Genomic DNA, 20197 nt, shown 5'->3' with positions numbered 1-20197 from the left:
CCTATTTCCAGAATGTCATCATCTCAAACAGAAACTGCACTCATTAAACAATAATTCTCCGTTCTCCATTGTCCTCTACCACCTCTGGTAGCCTCCATTCTACGTTCTGTCTCTATGAATCCAACTATTTGAGGTACCTCATATACACGGGATCATGCAATATACGCACCTTTGTGTCCGGCTTATTCACTTAGCATATTGCTTTCAAGTTTCACTCGTGTCGTAGTATGTATCAGAATTTCTTTCCTTTTTATGACCACATAACAGTCATTGTATGTACCTATCACATTTCATTTGTAGATTCATCTGTTAAACATGTGAGTTGTTTCCACTTTTTGACTGTTGTGAATAATACTGCTATGAACCCTGGTGCACAAGTATCTGTTCTAGTCCCTGCTTTCAATACTTTTCTGTATAAACCTAGGAGTTAACTTATTGAGGAACTGCCCATTGTGGAACTTGTTTTCCACAGAGCTACAACATTTTACATTCAAACCAGCATCCAGCACTATTTTTAAGGACTCTCTCTCTCTCTTTTTTTGAAGTCAAACCTAGACTGGGAATAAGTAGCAAAGCTTAGATTTTTGCCACAGTTTGTTGATAAGTTGCTGGTATTAACACTCTTGACACATGACCTCCTAGACTAGAGCAATGTTTCACAATGTACACAGCTTAAGACTCCCTTATTATATCTGTAGGGCCCTGATCCCATCCTATACATGTTGAATCAGCATCTCTGGGAATGGGGTCCCCTAAATTATCATTATGCATGCTAAAATATGAAACTCAGAAACGTAGGCTGTTGAGTTCCTGAGGGCAGTGAGAATATCTGCCACCTTTGTACCCCACAGAGCCAAACAGGAGACAGTCAACAAACTTATACTTGGATTGAACTAATACTGAAATCTAAAGGTATTTCCTATCTGCTTAATTGCTATGTACAGTATTTACTGAAACTAAATTCTATCACTAGACAACTAGAGCACCTGTAATTAAGGTGTGCAGTATACCTTTCATCTACATCGAACATGTATCTTACCAGGTGTGGTCCATTAGTGCCATTTTTTGCTGCCAATAACGTTTATCTTATATGTAATTTTCAGCTGAGTCCTTCATGCTTTGAGGTAGGGTAAAAAAGGATACGGACTTAGAATTGGAAGATGTGACTCTGGGATCTTTGACAATTATATGTAAAATATCTAGGAATCAAGTTTATAATTTGTAAACGTTGGTAACATTTTGTCACTCTATCAACTTCATAGCGTTGCCGAAGCGCAGATGATATTATGTGTAAGAAAGCCTGCTGTACAAGGGGCTATAGTTACTATGTGGCCTAATAATTTAAACAAAAACAAAAAGTTCCTTTCCAAGCCTTCCTACAGACTTTACATATGCTGCCGCGTAAGTCTGCTGCTCTAAAGCAAACGCTAATGAGCAGAGAATAGAAACACGTAACAGAAAAACATTAAGCGGACGCACAACTTTCATTCGTTCATTCGGTTTATCCAGCATCTGTATTTACATCACGAAGCGTATTGTGTGAAAATCAGTGATTAAATAAATTAAAATGTGTCCTCCAGAGGTTTAGTTCCTGTGCGTATATTAATAACTATCAAGCTGCCCAACTTCAGATCAAAACTCCCTTCCCCCGTCATTAAGCGGTTGGGGACCCTCTTCAAATTTGTGGGCGCTGTCTCTTTAACGTGTAATAGAACTTCGATTGCATCGATCATAGACTCTTTACCCTTCCTCCCATCGGTCTCATTTCCATCCCGGTGACTGCCCTACTTCACAGTTTCAAGCCGCGGGGAGCGCTAAACGTTGGCTTTCGGGTCACACCTGACCCCGGGGCGTGCCGCTTGCCTGCCGGCTGCGGCCCGGATCCCTCCGGCGCCGGCGACGCCTCGGGGCTCGACTGACCACGCCTGGAGCGCGGGGTTTGACTGGGCCGCCGTTGTTGTAGTGACCGGGAGGCGCCGCCGCTCTGGGCAGACGGTTCCGGGCGTCGCACGGTCCCCCCCTCCTACCCCGTCCCCTCCCTTCCCCCGGTTCCCCCCCGCCGGCTGGAGCCCGGCGCCAACCGCGCCTTCCATGGCCTCCGCCCTGGTAAGGAGGGGCTGGGGGGCGCCTCCCCGGAGCTGGTGCCAAGGGCTGCGGAGCTAGGTCGGGGCCGCGCTCGCACCTGGCGGGAGATGGAGGCCGGTGTCCGCAGCCGGGTCCTGAGCCGCTAGCCCCTCGCCCCTCGCCCCTCGCCCCGGGGCGTCCACGTCTCACTCTCTGCTACTGGGGCCGACTTCTGGCCAGATCCCGGGCGCTTCTCCCCGCGTCCCGGAGCCCCGGACCGAGCCGGGGCAGCCCTATGGCCCCCAGAATTCTCTGAGGGTTTCCGTGGAGCGCCTGCGTCAGAATCACCTGGCAGGTTTTTAAAAAGTACCGAAGCCGGGGCCCCGCCTCGCACCTGTGACTCCGAGCCAGCGGCCGGGGCCCGGGAACGTGCATTCAAATAAGTTGCCCAGGGGGCCCCGCGGGCGCGCCTGATTCTGGGAAGCGCCCATGGCGGGTTTTGCGGGTTCTGCGTGGGAAGCTGGCGCTTGGCACCCCCCGGCAGGGGTCCGGGCGTGTGCTCGCGCAGGGCGCCCCTGCCCCGCAGGCTCGCCGCCAGTGTGGCCGTTCCCAGGCCCGGCTCCGGGGGAGGAGACCGTGCTGATCCCGGAACCCCCGCGTCCGAGGTCTGCACCTGCTTGCAACACTTGACAACTTTCCTTCCCAGGAGGACCCCGCTCTGGAGCGATATTTTAAGGGCCACAAAGCTGCGATCACCTCCGTGGACTTTAGTCCCAACGGCAAACAACTTGGTAAGTGTTATCTCTTTTTGTGATGAGGTCGGAAACCTTGCCTCCTGTCCACACGGGGCCGCGGGAGAACCACTGAGGACCTGGGTGGAGGTTGAGAGCGGCGGGAGACTCGGGCACCTTGGTCGTGTCGGTCCCGGCGCCCCCATCCCAGCCCCGCAGAGTCGCCTACAGGCCTGGGCCTGGCCGACGACTTTCGCGAACTAACCACCAGGAGGAGTGAGTGGGAAGGGGAGGGGTTTGTCCTCGGCCCAGGGAGGGTGGGGTGCTGGCGAGAGAGTTTGTGAAAAGTTGTGAGAAGAGCAGGAGGAAGCGGGGAGAGAGGAGTTGGGGCTGTGCCGGAGGCCAAGGACTGAGGGGTCTCAGGTCACCCCTGGAAGCCCCCGTGGCTGGAAAGGAGCCGAGCGTCTGCGTCAAAGAAGGGACCCGCACGGAAGTTCGCTCCTTCCTGAGCCGGGAACTCAAATCTGCGGGTCCGCAGCCCTTCTCCTGCGTGGTGACTCTGGTGGCCGCGTTTGCGCCCTGGCCATGAGGATCCGGATGGCCGTGAGGTGGACCTGGGCAGGCAAAAGCTGCCTGTTGCTGGCGCTTTTAACAGTGGCCTATATCTTAGTGGAACTCTCGGTCTCCACTTTGCATGCCTCTCCAGCAGCCGACCTTGCCAGGGAGCGGGGGCCAAAACAGCTTTCAGACCCCTGGGAGAAGGCAGAGGATTTGTCTCGACCGCTCTACAAGAAGCCCCCTGCCGACTCCCATGCACTTGGGGAGTGGGGAAAAGCCAGCAAACTCCAGCTCAGCGAGGGTGAATTGAAGCAGCAAGAGGAACTTATTGAGAGATATGCTATTAATATTTATCTCAGTGACAGGATTTCCCTGCATCGCCACATAGAGGATAAGAGAATGTATGAATGTAAATCCAAGAAGTTTAATTATAGGAGACTTCCCACCACCTCTGTTATCATTGCTTTCTATAATGAAGCCTGGTCGACTTTGCTCCGCACCATCCACAGTGTTTTAGAAACTTCTCCTGCGATCCTTTTGAAGGAAATCATCTTAGTGGATGACTTGAGTGACAGAGTTTATTTGAAGACACAGCTTGAAACTTACATCAGCACTCTTAATAGAGTGCGCTTGATTAGAACAAATAAGCGGGAAGGGCTGGTTAGAGCCCGCCTGATTGGGGCCACTTTTGCCACTGGGGATGTCCTCACTTTCCTGGATTGTCACTGTGAGTGTAATTCTGGTTGGTTAGAACCACTTTTGGAAAGAATTGGTAACGATGAGACGGCAATTGTTTGTCCTGTTATAGACACCATTGATTGGAATACTTTTGAATTCTATATGCAGACCGGGGAGCCCATGATTGGTGGATTTGACTGGCGCTTAACCTTCCAGTGGCATTCTGTCCCCAGACATGAAAGGGACAGACGGAAATCGAGAATTGACCCAATCAGATCACCCACCATGGCTGGAGGACTGTTTGCTGTCAGCAAGAAATATTTTCAGTACCTTGGAACATATGACACTGGAATGGAAGTGTGGGGAGGTGAAAACCTTGAGCTGTCTTTTAGGGTGTGGCAGTGTGGTGGTAAATTGGAGATCCACCCGTGTTCCCATGTGGGCCATGTATTCCCCAAGCGGGCGCCATATGCTCGACCCAATTTCCTACAGAATACTGCTCGGGCAGCGGAAGTGTGGATGGACGAGTACAAAGAGCATTTCTACAATCGAAACCCTCCAGCAAGGAAAGAAGCTTATGGTGATATTTCTGAAAGAAAATTACTACGAGAACGGCTGAAGTGCCAGAGTTTTGACTGGTATTTGAAAAATGTGTTTTCTAATTTACACGTTCCAGAGGATAGGCCAGGTTGGCATGGAGCTGTTCGCAGTATGGGAATCTCTTCTGAATGTTTAGATTATAATTCTCCTGACAACAACCCCACAGGTGCTAACCTTTCCCTGTTTGGATGCCATGGTCAAGGAGGCAATCAATTCTTTGAATATACTTCAAGCAAAGAAATAAGGTTTAACTCTGTGACAGAATTATGTGCAGAGGTTCCTGAGCAAAAAAAGTATGTAGGAATGCAAAATTGTCCAAAAGATGGGTTCCCTATCCCAGCAAACATTATTTGGCATTTTAAAGAAGATGGAACCATTTTTCATCCACACTCGGGGCTGTGTCTTAGTGCTTTCCGGACACCTGAGGGTCGACCTGATGTTCAAATGAGAACTTGTGATGCTCTAGATAAAAATCAAATCTGGAAGTTTGAGAAATAGAAGAGTGGCACAATGGCACTTTCTTCCTGAGCTGACAAGAGTTCCAAGGAAGTCAAAGAGCTGGTAAAGAACGTCAGTGAAGATTTTATTTTATCAGAAATCACCCACTGGTCATCTGCGAGAGCTCTGTGAAAGCTGTGTTCCATTTTGGTATAGAACACTGAAAGTGGGTGCATAGAGAGCTGCTGTTTAATCTCTCAAAGTGCCTTACTGATGGGTTGTCTTATTTAAGAGCTTTGTCAATATGGTTTCTTCTCCTTAAAGAAGTTGACTGTGAATTGAGATACACAAAACGTTTAAGTGCCAGACTTAATATTACAGAATGTAAAAGTCCAAGCAGAATGAGGGATGAGTTATGTTGATGGGTAAGTTCACTACCCATCCCTTTAAAAACAGAACTCATAAATGTGCGGTTGGAGCTATTGCTGTTTTGATTGTATATAGGATTTGAATTTCTTTTAGCCAGCACATTAAATTTTAGGTGTTTTTTTTTTTTTTAATTTTGATTTTCCTTTAATCAGCTAGAAATCAAAGAAAGTTGATTTGAAGGGAAAAGGCCTGGTTTAGATGTATGTTTCATTGGAAGAGGTCATTAGTTTGAATATGAATTTGGAGGTCTTTTTAACATGGAGACATCTCAGAAAAGCATACCCACGTCTGATGAAATGGGGAGATATTTACATTCCATACTTGGTGAACTTGAGCTATTAGACTTCACTGATTTGTATTGATACCTCATATTGCTCTGATTTTGTAAGCTGTCCTCTCTGTGAACTCTTTTTTTGTGTGTGGGGGGCATTTTCTGATTGCACTTCCTTAAGTTATGAATGTACTGGAGAGGGACTCATTCACAATACTGTGCTTCCCTTTGTTAATGCTTAATCGTTTAAAGTAAACATAGTTGTTGGCTCTCTGAAGTTAAACCCAACTGCGTTTACTGAAATGTGTGAAACTGAAAGTGGGCCGCATGCTACAAAGGCTGTGGGATTCTTGTAGGAGTCTTCCTGATTAGGACGTTTAAGGATTTATCTTAAAACAAGAAAAAAGACTGTCTGGGCACTGGTGAATGCCACCTTGCAGCCTGTTTTCAGCACCTAGCATCAGCCTGGTACTTAGGCAGCTTTCATTAAGTGGGTGAATGGATGGATGGATGGATGGATGGATGATGAATGAATGAAAGGCTCAGCCATGGAATGTGATTTTGGTCCTGTCCTTTGACCAACAGACTGTTTGGGCCTCAGTTTTCTCATCTGTAAATATGGGTGCTGGATTAGATCTCAAAGATTCCTTCCAGCTCTGAAATGTTTTGATCACACTACAATCACTCTTGCAGTCTTTATAATACTTTTTATGTCCTCACTTTTAACACAGATAATGTGGTTGAACCCAACATTCAGTTCAGTTATGAAGCTGGAAAAGAGGGACAGTTTTAAATTAAGTGAGGGTCGCCTGGGGGGCTCAGTCGGTTAAGTGTCCGACTCTTGGTTTCAGCTCAGGTCATGATCTCGGGGGTCATGGGATCGAGCCCCACGTTGGCCTCTGCACTAAGTGGGGAGTCTGCTTGAGATTCTCCCTCTGCCCCTCCCTCCACTCTTTCTCTCTCTTTCTCAAATAAATAAATAAATAAATAAATCCCTAAAAAATAATTAAGTGAGCTGAGCCCAACTGAAGTGGTTGAGTGTGGATTGAGTGGAAAGTTGTTGTGGTCAATGTTTGTATTCATTTTATTTTGACAATTATTGAACCAATTTTTGTTTTTAGCTTTACTCTTCAAACTCTAAAAGTAATCTTTTGGGCTAAGAATATAAATATTTACCAAAACTAATTATCTGAGTAAAAGCATACTTTTTTTTTAAGAAAAAAGTATGTTTACTAGTTTTATTTCAGTGCTATATCCAGAAATCATAGGCTGAATTTAGAATTAAATCTCAATTAGTTCACTTTGGTCTAGATTTATGAAAAATGCGTACTCCATAGAGAATTAGATGACAGTACTCATAAGTAAAGTTGTTTTCAGTGTGTACATGATGATGGGAGAGAAGGAACTTTGCAGAATGTGAATTTAAGGAAAGCTTTTAGGATAACCATTTTAAAAAGTAAAAGTGCTATGTATCTTGAATATTTTATTTCTCTTTTGCTTCTGAAAATGAAAATGTGTTAATAACTTTCATTAATTACCAACCTTAAAGTTTAGCAAAGAATTGTCCAAATTTCATGTGCAATGTACATGGCCATGGGTGTAATTTAAGAAGGATTTATAAGAATACTCTGAATTTTGCAAAAATGGTTGTTTGATAGCAGTTGTTCTAAACCCACCCTCTCCTCTTGCCCGGTCTACTTTTTAATTTAAATTATCCTTTCTCTTTTTATTTTTTTTTTGTTCTTGTTAGCCCCCTATCAAATGGAAAAACTAAAATTGATGTATTCTGGAAGTACTTACTGGAATTACTTTTATTCCAGTATCTTGCTGCTCCTGTCAAAAGGTGAAGGCGGGGGGGGGGGGGGGGGGTACTGAAAAGCAAAGTACTTAATTGTTTACCTATTGCCTAAACTTCAGGCTGTGACCCATTAATCTTTTTGGAAGGAATTTTGGGATAGTGCTTTATTTATACCAATAACTTGAAAGTGTCCAGTTGTTCATTCCTCCTGATAGTGTATGTAACAGAAGAATGAGACTTTCATATTTTCATCTTTAGGCATTTCCAATTTAATTTCAAAAACATACTGTAAAATTACAAACAAAATTTATTTTGATTCCCTAATTCCAATTTATTGGTACCAAAGCTCTCTTCTGCTGTAGACCATGAAGAGTTGACCTTTTAAGTTACTTTACATACTAGTAACAGTTTCAGTAAAATATTTGGTAGACAAGAGGTTTCCCTTTTAAATGGTCACTGTCATTTAGTGTCCAGTTCTTTGACTAGATTGTCTAAATAGGCATTTCTAGGAGTCGTCTTTTAAAAAATTGATAACCTAGTCATCTGCAGGATCTCTGTAACTCAGAATAACTTGTTTGTATAAGAAAGTCTGTTTACTCCCCCAGGGGTAGGCTCCCGCATATTCATTGTATGTTGGCAAATCAAACTTTTCTAGGTTGAATACAAGAGGTTATTTTTAAGTTGTAGAGTCTTAGTGGTTTTAGGATCTCAATTTTAATTAATAAAATATTTAATTTTGACTTGTTTGTCCCTTTAAATTGCTGTTTTAATAATATTTTTAAATGAGCACAAAGAATGTTGAGGTTTAGATTAATCTTTTGAACAATGAATTTTTTTCCTTTGTGATGAGCAGTTTCCATCCTTTTTTTTCCTTTTGTTAATGGTTTTTGCAATATTGATTAAGATATAAAATAAAATGTGTGGCTAATTATTTTTGCAAATGGATTCTAATAATTTTAGTCTATGGGATCATTGTTTCTGTGTACACATTTGTTGATGGTAACAGAGGTGAGTTAAGCTTGTAATTATTTTGCTTGTTTGAAATGCAGACAGAATATTAAAAAGTCAAAGTTCCTGCATTATTTTGCAAGGTGTCATTAACCAACAAGCATTCTGAAGCGATGTTAGCACTATTAATACATGCGTTAACTACTTGTAAACAAACAGGAAATGATCCTGGAGTTCTGGGACCCATTGGGGGCACTATAAAAGGAAGCAGGTGAGTGTCTGGGCACCTTAACACCAATTTCAAAACACTAGGCTAAAAAGAAATATGTCTATTCTGTAAACCGCATAGCCTCACATTTCCCTTAACCTTCTCTCTGCATCACCCCATCCTAAGTACATTTCCTGTCCACCAATCATATCTCTCTTCCTCCTTAGTGATTCTGCCTAATGCCCTACACCCCTGCCTCTCCCCAGCTTGAGACACTGCCTGGGAATCACTATTCTAAGTGAATAGTGGGGATTCACTATTCTAAGACATCAGATGTCTTATAGCCACATTTGGGATATGTATAGTTGAGATAAACGTATTTTTACTGACCTTTTGGTTTTTTTTTTTTTTTTTTAAAGATTTATTTATTTATTTGAGAGAGCGAGAATGAGAGAGAGAGAGTACATGAGAGGGGGGAGGGTTAGAGGGAGAAGCAGGCTCCCCGCTGAGCAGGGAGCCCGATGCGGGACTCGATCCAGGGACTCCAGGATCATGACCTGAGCCGAAGGCAGTCGCTTAACCAACTGAGCCACCCAGGCGCCCCTGGTTTTTTTTTTTTTACATATAGTTTAAAGTGTTACTATAAATATGTATGTTATAATCTTGCTGTCTTACTAAGTGATGGCAACCCGGTGCAAATCATTTTATCTCTGTTTCAATTTCATGAAAGTGAAAAAAGACTGGGAAAATCATAGAGACAGTACATAGGGTTTGCCAGGGGTTGGGGGGGGCGGGGAGTAGAGAATGATTGCTAATGGGGATGGGTGTTTTTTTTTTTTTTTTTGCGGGCAGGGGTGTGTTGAGAATGTTCTGGAATTATATAGTGACAATGGTTGTACAACTTTGGGTAAAACACTGAATTATACACTATAAAAGGGTGAATTTATGATATTTGAATTACATCTCAATTATTCTTTAAATAAAGAAAACTTTAGGGGAAAAGAAGAGGCTGGAGAATTTCATGTATCCCAGAAAAGATTTCTATGTCCCTCTGTGCCTATTAGACTTTAAAACAGGCCAGCAGGATTTATTAATACTTGAGTCATTTTGTAATTCAGCAGAATTAAGAAAGCTAGATATATATGTGAATTAGGCTGTGAGTAGAAATCAGTTTGTATTGGAATTTTTTCCTAAGATTTCAGAGAAACCTCAATCAATTTTTTTGAACAGGAAGTAGGGATTATTATAAAAGGTGAAATGAGTTCCTGAATTGAATAGTTGTCCATGGCAGAACTGAAGAGTAGACAGGTCCTTACAACTTGCTGTTAATCAGACACTACTTTTCCTTTTGTGCCAAGCTCAATCATTTTCTCAGGCTGGCCTGGTAGAGTTGTTTACTGCAGGCCAGGGGTGTCCTTGGCTGTCTGGTCACTATTCTAACCCTCTTATTTGCATGTATCTAATCTTATTCAAAGAGGGAAATGGGAGGTACTCTATTTATTTAGTGCTCCTTTATTTAGTTAATGCTACTGTGTGCCAGATGCTGGCTTATGCTCTGGGTATACATACAGAGGTGAACAAAACACGTGTGTATGCTTTTTCGGGGGTATGAAGAATTCACAGTCCAATGATAGAGACAGATTTTAACTAGGAAACACATAAATCATGTGCAAGTACAACCTGAAACAGGAAAAGAAGTGCATGGTATGAAGAAAAGGAAGAGTGCTTTGAGGAAGAACAGTGGCGACGTAAGTTTATGGGGTTAAGAGACACTCCTTTGTAGAAGTTAGATTTAACTCAAGACCTGAAGGAGGAGTTAGCTAGGCAAAGACTGGAGAGAGAATAGCGTATGCAAAAACCAAGGGTGGGAAAGAACTTGTCCTTGATCAAGGAAATAGAAGAAGGCCAGAGGTGCCTGGCTGGCTCATTTGGAAGAGCATATGACTCTTGATCTCGGGGTTGTGAGTTCAAGCCTGGCATTGGGTGTAGAGATTACATACATACTTACATAGTACATACATACATATACAAACAAACTTAAAAAAAAATTACTTAAAAAAAAAAGAAGACCAGAAGGGCTAGAGCCTGTAAATGAAGAGAGAGCTTTGGGAGATGAGTTTGCAGGGGAAGGCAGAGGCAGTTTAGGTAAGGTCTTGGAGGCTAGAGTGGGTCAAATGGTGGCACTTCAAACATGTCCCTGAAACCTGTAAATTGTAACCTTATTTGGAAAAAAAAAAAGTTCTTTCCAGATGTAATTAAGTTAAGGATCTCTAAAAGAGATCATCCTGGATTATCTTGGTGAGCCTTGAATCCTATGACAAGTGTTCTTATGAGAGACACAGAAGAAATAAGAGGAGAAGGCCATGTGAAGCCAGAGGCAGGGATTGGAGTCATGCAGCCATGAACCAAAGAGCTTCTGGAGGCTTCAGACATTGGAAGAGGCAAGGAATGGAATCCACTTTAGAACTTCAGAGAGATTCCTGCCAACACCTTGATTTTGTACTTCTGGCCTTCAGAACTATACAAGAAAATTTCCTTTGTTTTAAGCCTCTAAGTTTGTGGCAATTTGTTATGGCAGCCACAGAAAACTAAGACAGAGGCCATGTTTTAGGATTTTGTTCTGAGAGTTATGAAAAGTTGTTGAGGGGTTTTAAGTAAGGGAATGGCATGATATGATGTATACCTCAAAAAGATCATTGTGGCTACTATGTGGAGACTGAACTATTAGTAGAGAAATCAATTAGAAGCTATTTTAGTAATAACAGCAGGAGATGATGGTGGTCTTCAAACTAACGTGGTGATCCTGGAAAGAGAGAAATGTGGTTCTTAGCATAAAGATGGTATTTAAAGTTGTCAAAAATTCAGAAATAACAGAAGTAACACCAAGCAGTCCCTGAAATAGTAATTAGTAAAAGTTTATTGTGTGCATGCCATAAAGACAGTTTGCAAACTGGGAGTAACTCAAAACATGGAATGAGGCTCAGAGATATGTTATAAAGCAGCTTTTACTGTAAGAAAGCAGTGACTTTATTCTTCACACTGATTGCTTGTAATATTAGAATTGTCTTAAATGATAGGGTGTTGGTCAGCAGTTACCTTGGGAAACAGTTCAAGTTTTCTTATGATTTCCAGGGACATAAGCAAGAAATGACCCAGGTCAAGTTAGTTTTACAAAATAAGCTAAATTAATCTTTGTATGACTAAATAGGTTTTGTGTGCTCAGGGAATTTTCAAGGCTGGTCTCCATTTGTTTTTGATTTTAGCAAAGTCATGGGAATATTTGAGGTCACCTGGGAAGAACATAGAACAATGAGGGCAAATGGCCCAAGACTGAGTCCTAAAGATCTCCAACCTCTAGACCAGAAGAAGAAATGGCAAAAGAATCTAAGAAGGGATAATCAGAAAGATAGGAGAAAAACCATGACAGTAGGGTATCATGAAAGCCAAGGTCCAGGGTGGGGTAGAAATGTTGAATTGAGAGGAGAAGATATTACATAGTCATTAGCAGGGGCACCTGGGTGGCTCAGTCGATCAAGTGTCTGACTCTTGATTTTGGCTCAGGTCATGCTCTCAGGGTCATGAGATCGAGCCGCACATCAGGCTCCGCGTCATTAGGAGACTGGGGAGGGGACTATTGCAGAATTAAGCACTGCTGGACAGTATGGAAGATCCTTGTGAAATTAGTGGTTCTGAATTTGCAGTGTTTCCAATCTGTTTGGGGGTGTGTCTAGCCCTTTTCAGTGGTACAGATATAGTCCCAGAAAAGGCAGAGTGATTGGGACTTGGCTGAGGAAATTTAAAGGAAGGAGGGAGGGTTAAGGGGTTGAATATATGTGGAAGAGAGGTATTATCAATTGGATAAGGAGAGAAATGAAGATTAGAATTTGGAGGGAGAAATGAAGAGAGCCTCTGCAGGTTGTCAGAGGATGATGGCTTTTGATTCATGATCTGGGAAGTGTTCAGGTTCTGCTGATGACAAGATGCAGGATGTGGCCTCTGAATGAGTCGCTGAGGAAGCGTGGAAGTAGAGGGCTTTGGAGAGTCTTGGTTATTCCCTTGGTCTGAAAGGCTCTTCAGTTTTCACTCTGCTTGGCTGGCTCCTTCTTGTCCTTGATGCCTCTACTTAAAATGCTACTGATAACTCCATCTGAATTAAGTATTCTACCCTCACACAGAATTCTTATTATGACTCCCTGACTTATCTTTCATGTCTGTTAGCACAACTTAAAATGATATGTTTGCCTGTTGTTGACTTGTTTTCCTCCTCTTCATCTGAATGTAAGTAAGCTCCCCATTTAGAGATTTTGCCTATTTTGTTACTTAGGACTTTCCCTGCCCTTGCCACAATGCCTTACGTGTTGTAGGGGTGAGATACCTTTTGAATGAACTAATAATATCAGGAGTTGGAGAGGAAAACTGTGACCTGGGGTAGGTGAAATGTGAAAGAGAAAATGATTGTCACTTGAAAGGGTTTCAGGAAACTTGGGGTTCCCAAGCAAAGTCAAACATAAGTGGTTGAGAAGAAGGGACTTTCAGGGAGGAGGAGGTAGGTATAAGGGAGATCATCTAGTGGGTGTTCCTCTGGCCGAGTGGTAACTTTTGGAAAGGAGAGAAGGCACAGGTGTTAGGGTCAGCTAAGGGGACATTCAGAGCATTATGGGAGTGAGTACATGTGATTGATGACCAGAGGGGCTCAAGGCTTCAACTTCTGGTCATGACTGGAGGAAATAGAGCATAAAGTATGGCAGATTTATACTTGATAACCTTTTAGAAGGTGGTGGGCTCTTGGGTTTCACAGGGTGGGTTGGGAAGGATCAGAGGACAGGGGAATGGGAAGAAACAGTAACCGGTGAAGTGTTTCCATCCCTTTTGATGGTTCGGTGACTTTGCTGAAGCTCTATAGCCTGGCTGGGCCTGGTTTGCCGTCTGATTCTGGAGCCACATTTTTTCCATTAGGCTACCTTCTCAGAGGGCAGCACTCAAGTTTATTTAAACATTAGGAGAGTTTAAAAGTACTGTCACGTGGTTTGTAGAATCTGAGCTGCATTTTAGAAGTTTTGATTTAAATTTATATAATTTTAACATTGAAGTTGTCACTTCCCCCCCTTTTTTTCCTTCAAGGTTATCCTGTCATTGACTCAATCCCTATTTAGCCTTTGGGCTGTTTGTAGAATAAATGATGATAAAGAACAAGTTTCTTTCTTTCTTTCTTTCTTTCTTTCTTTCTTTCTTTCTTTCTTTCTTTCTTTTCTTTCTTTCTTTCTTTCTTTTTTCTTTCTTTCTTTCTTTCTTTCTTTCTTTCTTTCTTTCTTTCTTTCTTTCTTCTTTCTTTCTTTCTTTCTTTCTAATAGGAGCAGAATGAAATTTGGAATTTTTAAGTTGTTTTCCTCATGGTGAAACCATAGTAAAAGTTGGCCAGAAATTCTTTTTCTATTATGGTTCTTGATGGCAACCTGTGTAGTAGCTTTGTTAAAGTTTCTCCTACTGTTCTAGTTCAAAAAATTACTCCTTAGTGCTAAAGTGATCTAGTATATGCACTGAGAGACAGTAGCAGAGTGCCATATTTCTCTAGGTTTGATGTACATCAGACTTCCTTGGTCTCACCCCAAAGAATGCTTAATTTGCTGGAAATACACACTTTAAAAAATATTTTATTTATTTATTTATTTTAAAGAGAGGGAGAGCGCACTCGAGAGTGGGAGGGAACCTCAAGTAGACTGCACTGAGCACAGAGCCCACTTTGGGCTCCATCTCACAACCCTGAGATCATGACCTGAGCCAAAACCAAGAGTTGGACGCTTACTGACTGAGTCACCCAGGTGCTCCTGGAATTACACATTTTAAACAAGGTTCCCAGTAATTCTAATGGAGATAGTCCATAAATCCCCAGTGCTTCTCAAAGCACTGGGTTATTGGTTAAATGCTCAGGCTTTGGAGTCTGATAGAATTGGGTTAAAAATGGACTCCATTACTTTCTGCCTCTGTGACCTTGGGCAAATTACCTAACCTTGCTAAGCTTTATTTCTTTCCTCATCTGTACAAGAAGGTTAATTATATTTACCTGCCTTGTTGTGAGGATTAAATAAAATAATGCTTATGAAGTCTTTAAAAGTGCTTGGCTCATAGTAACAACTCAGTAACTGTGCATGTTGTTATAATTGTCCATCCTCATAGAGATATGGAATTTGAATAAGTTAAATTAAGTTTCCCCAGATTGTCATTACTAAAGATTATTTTTAAAGCACCCACAGCTCCTTTTAGACCATGTTTACACTAGTAAGATAATTACTTAGTGTCAGCAAGAAGGAAGACATGATTAAATAGTCCCTCATTCAGGGCAGAGGAATGTTCAGTTAGTGCCATCATTTATTTATATTATTACACAGTGCTTGGAGATCACAAACTAATTCTGAAAGTATTAGATAGGTATTAAAGTTTATCTAATGAAGATTAGAATATTATCTTTTTATTGGGCAGCCTTCTCTCTTTTATCTAAGTTTATAGATGTGTATGCTTGGGAATTATTTTTTTTTTGTTTTCTTAAAAATAGTTATAGAAAACTCCTTCTTATAGATTTCCTTAGAAGATGTCCTTGTTTATTTTTCCTTGAAGAAGGCAGCCTGGAGTTTCTTTTGTGATCCAAAGACAAGCACGAACCTGGAAATGCAACAGGAAGTACAAAATCATGGTGCCCTCAAACTAGAAATCTGAGTTTACTTCTGGTAGTAAAGTACAAGTGGGACATAATCAGCGTCCAAAATATCTAGAAGGACCTCTGAAATAGTTGAAAGATTCAAGAATTTCTATATGAAGGTGACCTGAATTATTGGGACTCTCTTGAATATGGTATGGAAAAGCCCAAGAGGGATATAATCCAAATGTATAAAGTTGTGAAAGATACTATATTGTGATCACAGACCTTTTTGTAAGTTTAAAAACATGTACTCTTTGACCCATTCATAATTCTTTAAGGAATTGATCCCAGTGATGTACTTGCACACATCATAAATGACACATGTACAGTATGGCATCATTTGTGAAAGGGCAAGACTGTACACAACCTAAATAGGGTAGGCTGGTTAAATAAGTTAAGGTGTAGCTACACAATAGAATACTATGTGGCTATTAGAAAGAAGAAGGCAGGGGCGCCTGGGTGGCTCAGTCGTTAAGCGTCTGCCTTCGGCTCAGGTCATGATCCCAGGGTCCTGGGATCGAGCCCCGCATCGGGCTCCCTGCTCCGCGGGAAGCCTGCTTCTCCCTCTCCCACTCCCCCTGCTTGTATTCCCTCTCTCGCTGTGTCTTTCTCTGTCAAATAAATAAATAAAATCTTTAAAAAAAAAAAAAAGAAAGAAGAAGGCATCCTTCCATCTCCAGTCAGGACAGGGTAATTGGTAACCAAAATTGCCCACCTGCCTGAAAACAACTGTAAAATGAGACAAAATATATGAGGCAACTGTATTCGGGCATTAAACAACAGGGAGTGCAAAGCTGTGATGACCCCTGCAAGGAGGGAAACACACAAGGTGAGCCCACGGTCAGGTAGAGCCAAAGCAGTGACATCCTAGCTGAGTGGAGGCGGCGGAGATCAGAGTTCTAGAAGTGATTCTGGAAGGGAGTACTCCAAGAATGATGGACACATATTAGAGAAGGTCACAGAGGCCAGTTTAAGGGTCTCTCCCTAGGCAGATTTGGAATAGCATGAGAGTCAAAATAAATAATAATAGCTATGGATTATAATCTGAGTCCATATTGATAAAATAAGCTAATGAATAAATAGAGAAATAGAGGAAAAGGGGAAGTTCTTCCTTGCAATAATAAATTAAACAAATTATATATTAGTTCATTAGTTAAATTATTAATTCATATAATTTATAATTAATTAGTAAATTATGGAAAGAATGATGGGTTAGAAAAGCATTAAGGATGCTAAAATTAGTTGTGATAGTTTATTGAGGAATAGGGTATTTATATAGTCCTAAAGTATCTCCCCACAAACAACTTACTGATTACAGAAGGGAACAATACTAAATTTACCAGGCAAAAACCACCTAAACCAAGTGTCTGGGACAGACAGACATCACATACACCCTAATATGAAAATGGTATAAAAAAACTTGTGGATCTCCTATCAAAAATACATATCCTGAATCTAATCCTGAGGAGCATCAGGAAAAAAATTGATGAACATCCCACAAAAATAACAGATCTGTAGTCTTTAAGAATATCAAGGTCAAAGAGAAAAAGTGACTTAGGAAATCTTCCCAGTTTATAGGAAACCAAAGACATTTGGCCCTTAATGCAGTACATATCCTTGGATTACACCATGGACTGGGGAAAATAGCTATAATTGACAAGGCCTATATATATAGATTGTGGATAAGTATTAAGAATATATTAAATAGCATTTAATTTCCTGACTTTGTTAACTATACTATGATTTATGTCAATGGAATATCTTCGTTCTTAGGAAATGTGTACTGAAGTATTTGATAGTAAAGAGACATTATATTTCTAACTTTCTTTCAAATAGTTAAGACAAAATATGCATATGTAAGAGTGTTTGGAGAGAGAATATAAAGCAAATAGAATGTCAACAAAGACAAAAATCTAAGGTAGAAGATATAAGGGAGTTTCTTGTACTACCTTTGTAACTGTTCTGTAAGCTTGAAATTATCAAAATAAAGTTTTATCAAAACTAGGGAGGAAAAGAATAAGACAGTTCTATGTGCTGAAAAAACATGACCTCCAATATATTATCCTAAGTGGGCTAGTGGAGAAGAAGATGCAGGAGCAAAATGCAGAATGGCAGGAATAACATTTTACCATTTGTATAAAAAAGACCTGTGAATAGACAAGTATTTGTTTAAGCGTATAGGAGGGTATTCAGGCAGTGGCTGACACTGGTCGCCTCTAGGAAGGGGAACGGGGTGGCCAAGGTCTGGAAGGAGATTTTGGTAAATACCAATATCATGTACATATCTTACCAATAGAAAAGATAAGATAATTCAACAACAAACTTGAAAATTGGAGGCAATACCATTTCTTTCTAGGATATAGTATTCTTGACAGAGCAAACCTCTAAATAACTTCAGTTTGGGGTAAATCAAGGAGTGAGAGATCTTGGGTTGACTAAAGTTATTGCTACTTCGGGTGACACAGTAACTTTTGGGCACTATGGAAAGCAAACATGTTCTCCATTAGTATGTTCCTTGTTACCTCCAGAGACTCAGCACTGGCTTAGGTGAGCACGGACTTTGTTTTTTCTTTTGTCCTAATGAGGATTTCTTGAAACAGTGAATTATTGTTATAGAATATAAATAGTTTTTTAAATGAGTTGATTTACTAGTTAACCTTTTCTCTAAACTTCCTGCCTTTGACATTTTATCTCAAAATAGACCATTCAGATGATGAATGCTACAAGCTTTTATGGGGTAATGTTTGTATAAGGTGTGGCTCAGTAGAAATGTATGAAAGCAAATTCCACGTTGACACTATACAACGTTGATATTGATAGTCAAATACCTTTTATTATCATGGTATGAGAGTTTGGTGGGATCAGATTAAGGAAGTAAGGACGAAGAATTTGGGAGAAATAGAATGTACCCTGAGCCACACAATGTTACCTGGGACATCTCTGCTTCTGGTATTTCATAATTAATAGGCCTCTGAAGTGCCATCTTGCCCAGAGGTTAGGTTGTCCTTGTCCTATGAACCACTTGTTCATTCTGCTCTCTCACTTCTCTTCACTGGGCCTCACATGAGAACAGCAAGCATTGCTTTAATGTGGGCATGTAGCCATCGACTCTAATTTTATAATTTTTGAACATCCACTCTGGTTAAGATGTTCTTTTCCTTTTCTGACAAAAATATGTGAAGGCTCAAGCCCTGCCCTGTGTCTCGTCTCCTTCTCGGTTAAGCTTCTTATTCTTATCCCTCTGACCTCCCCTCACCCCATTAATTGTTGCATCACCATGATCATCCTGTAATACCATCTTTCCCTGGTCCCCTTAGCATACATATTGAGTGTTAGGGACCCTGTAAACCTTCAGTGAGTTAAGGAATCAATTGCAGGGGCACCTGGGTGGCTCAGTCGGTTAAGTGTCTGCCTTTGGCTCAGGTCATGATCCCAGGGTACTGGGATCGAGCCCTGTGTCAGACCCCCTGCTCAGCGGGGAGCCTGCTTCTCCCTCTCCCTCTGCCTGCCACTTCCCGTGCTTGTGCTCTCTCTCTGTTTCTGTCATACAAATAAATAAAATCTTTAAAAAAAAAAAGAATCAATTGTATATATTAACTCTTTGCGCTGCCTCCCTCACATTTTCTCATCAACCCACACCACTCCAGCTCTGATCCCACCACTTTACTGACACAGTTCTTATTGCCAAACCAATAGTTGGTCCTCAGGCCCAGGACCAGTTCTGAGGGCATATGACCTATATAGTCATTTAGGTCTCATACCTGGTTTAATGTCCTGCTATTGCTGTCTTAAAATTCTTTTTTTTTTTTTTTTAAGATTTTATTTATTTGACAGAGAGAGACACAGTGAGAGAGGGAACACAAGCAGGGGGAGAGGGAGAGGGAGAAGCAGGCTTCCCGCCGAGCAGGGAGCCCGATGTGGGGCTCGATCCCAGGACCCTGGGATCATGACCTGAGCCGAAGGCAGACGCTTAACGACTGAGCCACCCAGGCGCCCCTCGCTGTCTTAAAATTCTTAACAGTTTTTCTACAAGGGCCTCCACATTTACATTTTACATTGGGCCCCACAAATTATGTAGCTGGTCCTTTTCAGGCCTAATATTACTAAATCTCTTTAAAGCATTGGATACAGCTCGTCACCCTCTTGGAATACTTATTGAGTTCCTGGACAGCAAAATCTGCTTGTCCCCTCCTATTTTATTTATGTCTCCTTCCTTTGCTCTTCCTTCTCAAGGTTGGGTGCCTTCACCCTGTTCTTCATCTAGTCTCACTTCCCGGGTGATGCTATCCAGTGTCTAGTCCTTGCACTAGACTGCTGCTGTGGCCAACAGTACCAAAAACAGTGGTGATAAGAGGTACCTTTGAGTGTTTTCTGTGTGCCAGCCATGAATTACAAGTATCATTTCTCTTAATATTTTAAACACCTCATTTGCAGATGGAGTGTCCCGGCTGAGTAACTTGCCCAAGGACACATAGCTGGTAAGTGATAGACTCAGGGAGTCTAATTCTATAGTTTGCTCTTTTAACCATCACAGTGTACAGCTAAAATCTCTCCCTGAGCTCTAGGTGAGTATACCCCTCCCACTACTTGACATTTCCACTTGGATATCTAATGGGCATCTCCAACTTACTGTGTCCTAAAAAAGAAGTCTCGGTTCCCACACCACCAACCTCCTTTTCTTCTGGTTTTTCTGATTTCATTAGATGGCTCTAAGATTCATCTGGGTGTCCAGTCCAAAAGCCTGGCACCTTTGCTGCTGCTTTTTCTCTTCCTTACATTG

General features: G+C 41.6%; 2 protein-coding genes across 6 annotated transcripts in view; both read left to right on the top strand.

Moving 5' to 3' along the window:
* Positions 1-1769: 1769 nt before the first annotated feature.
* The window catches only part of POC1B (POC1 centriolar protein B), a 92669-nt gene continuing 74241 nt past the window's right edge, over positions 1770-20197 (top strand). The window contains exons 1-2 of one of the 5 annotated variants that reach the window (XM_078076402.1): positions 1770-2106; positions 2771-2855. In XM_078076402.1, the coding sequence (XP_077932528.1) occupies positions 2092-2106; positions 2771-2855 (100 nt within the window). In that variant the 5' untranslated portion in view covers positions 1770-2091. Of the gene's footprint in view, positions 2107-2146; positions 2856-19851; positions 19896-20197 lie in introns of those variants that run through there. The other 4 variants (XM_078076400.1, XM_078076399.1, XM_036097291.2 and 1 more) reach the window with 4 other exon arrangements.
* Positions 3154-8646, top strand: GALNT4 (polypeptide N-acetylgalactosaminyltransferase 4). Its single transcript, XM_036097290.2, has one exon. The coding sequence runs from the start codon at positions 3381-3383 to the stop codon at positions 5127-5129; it is 1749 nt and encodes a 582-aa protein (XP_035953183.1). The 5' UTR covers positions 3154-3380; the 3' UTR covers positions 5130-8646.

Source organism: Halichoerus grypus, chromosome 6 (genome assembly GCF_964656455.1).
Source record: "Halichoerus grypus chromosome 6, mHalGry1.hap1.1, whole genome shotgun sequence".
Classification (NCBI taxonomy): Eukaryota; Metazoa; Chordata; class Mammalia; order Carnivora; family Phocidae; genus Halichoerus; species Halichoerus grypus.
Note: the sequence above shows the minus strand (reverse complement) of the source record. Positions and strands in the feature narration are given on the sequence as shown.

Excerpts from the sequence above, each read along its gene's own strand:
- GALNT4 (XM_036097290.2), top strand. The coding sequence starts at position 3,381 with ATGAGGATCCGGATGGCCGTGAGGTGGACCTGGGCAGGCAAAAGCTGC.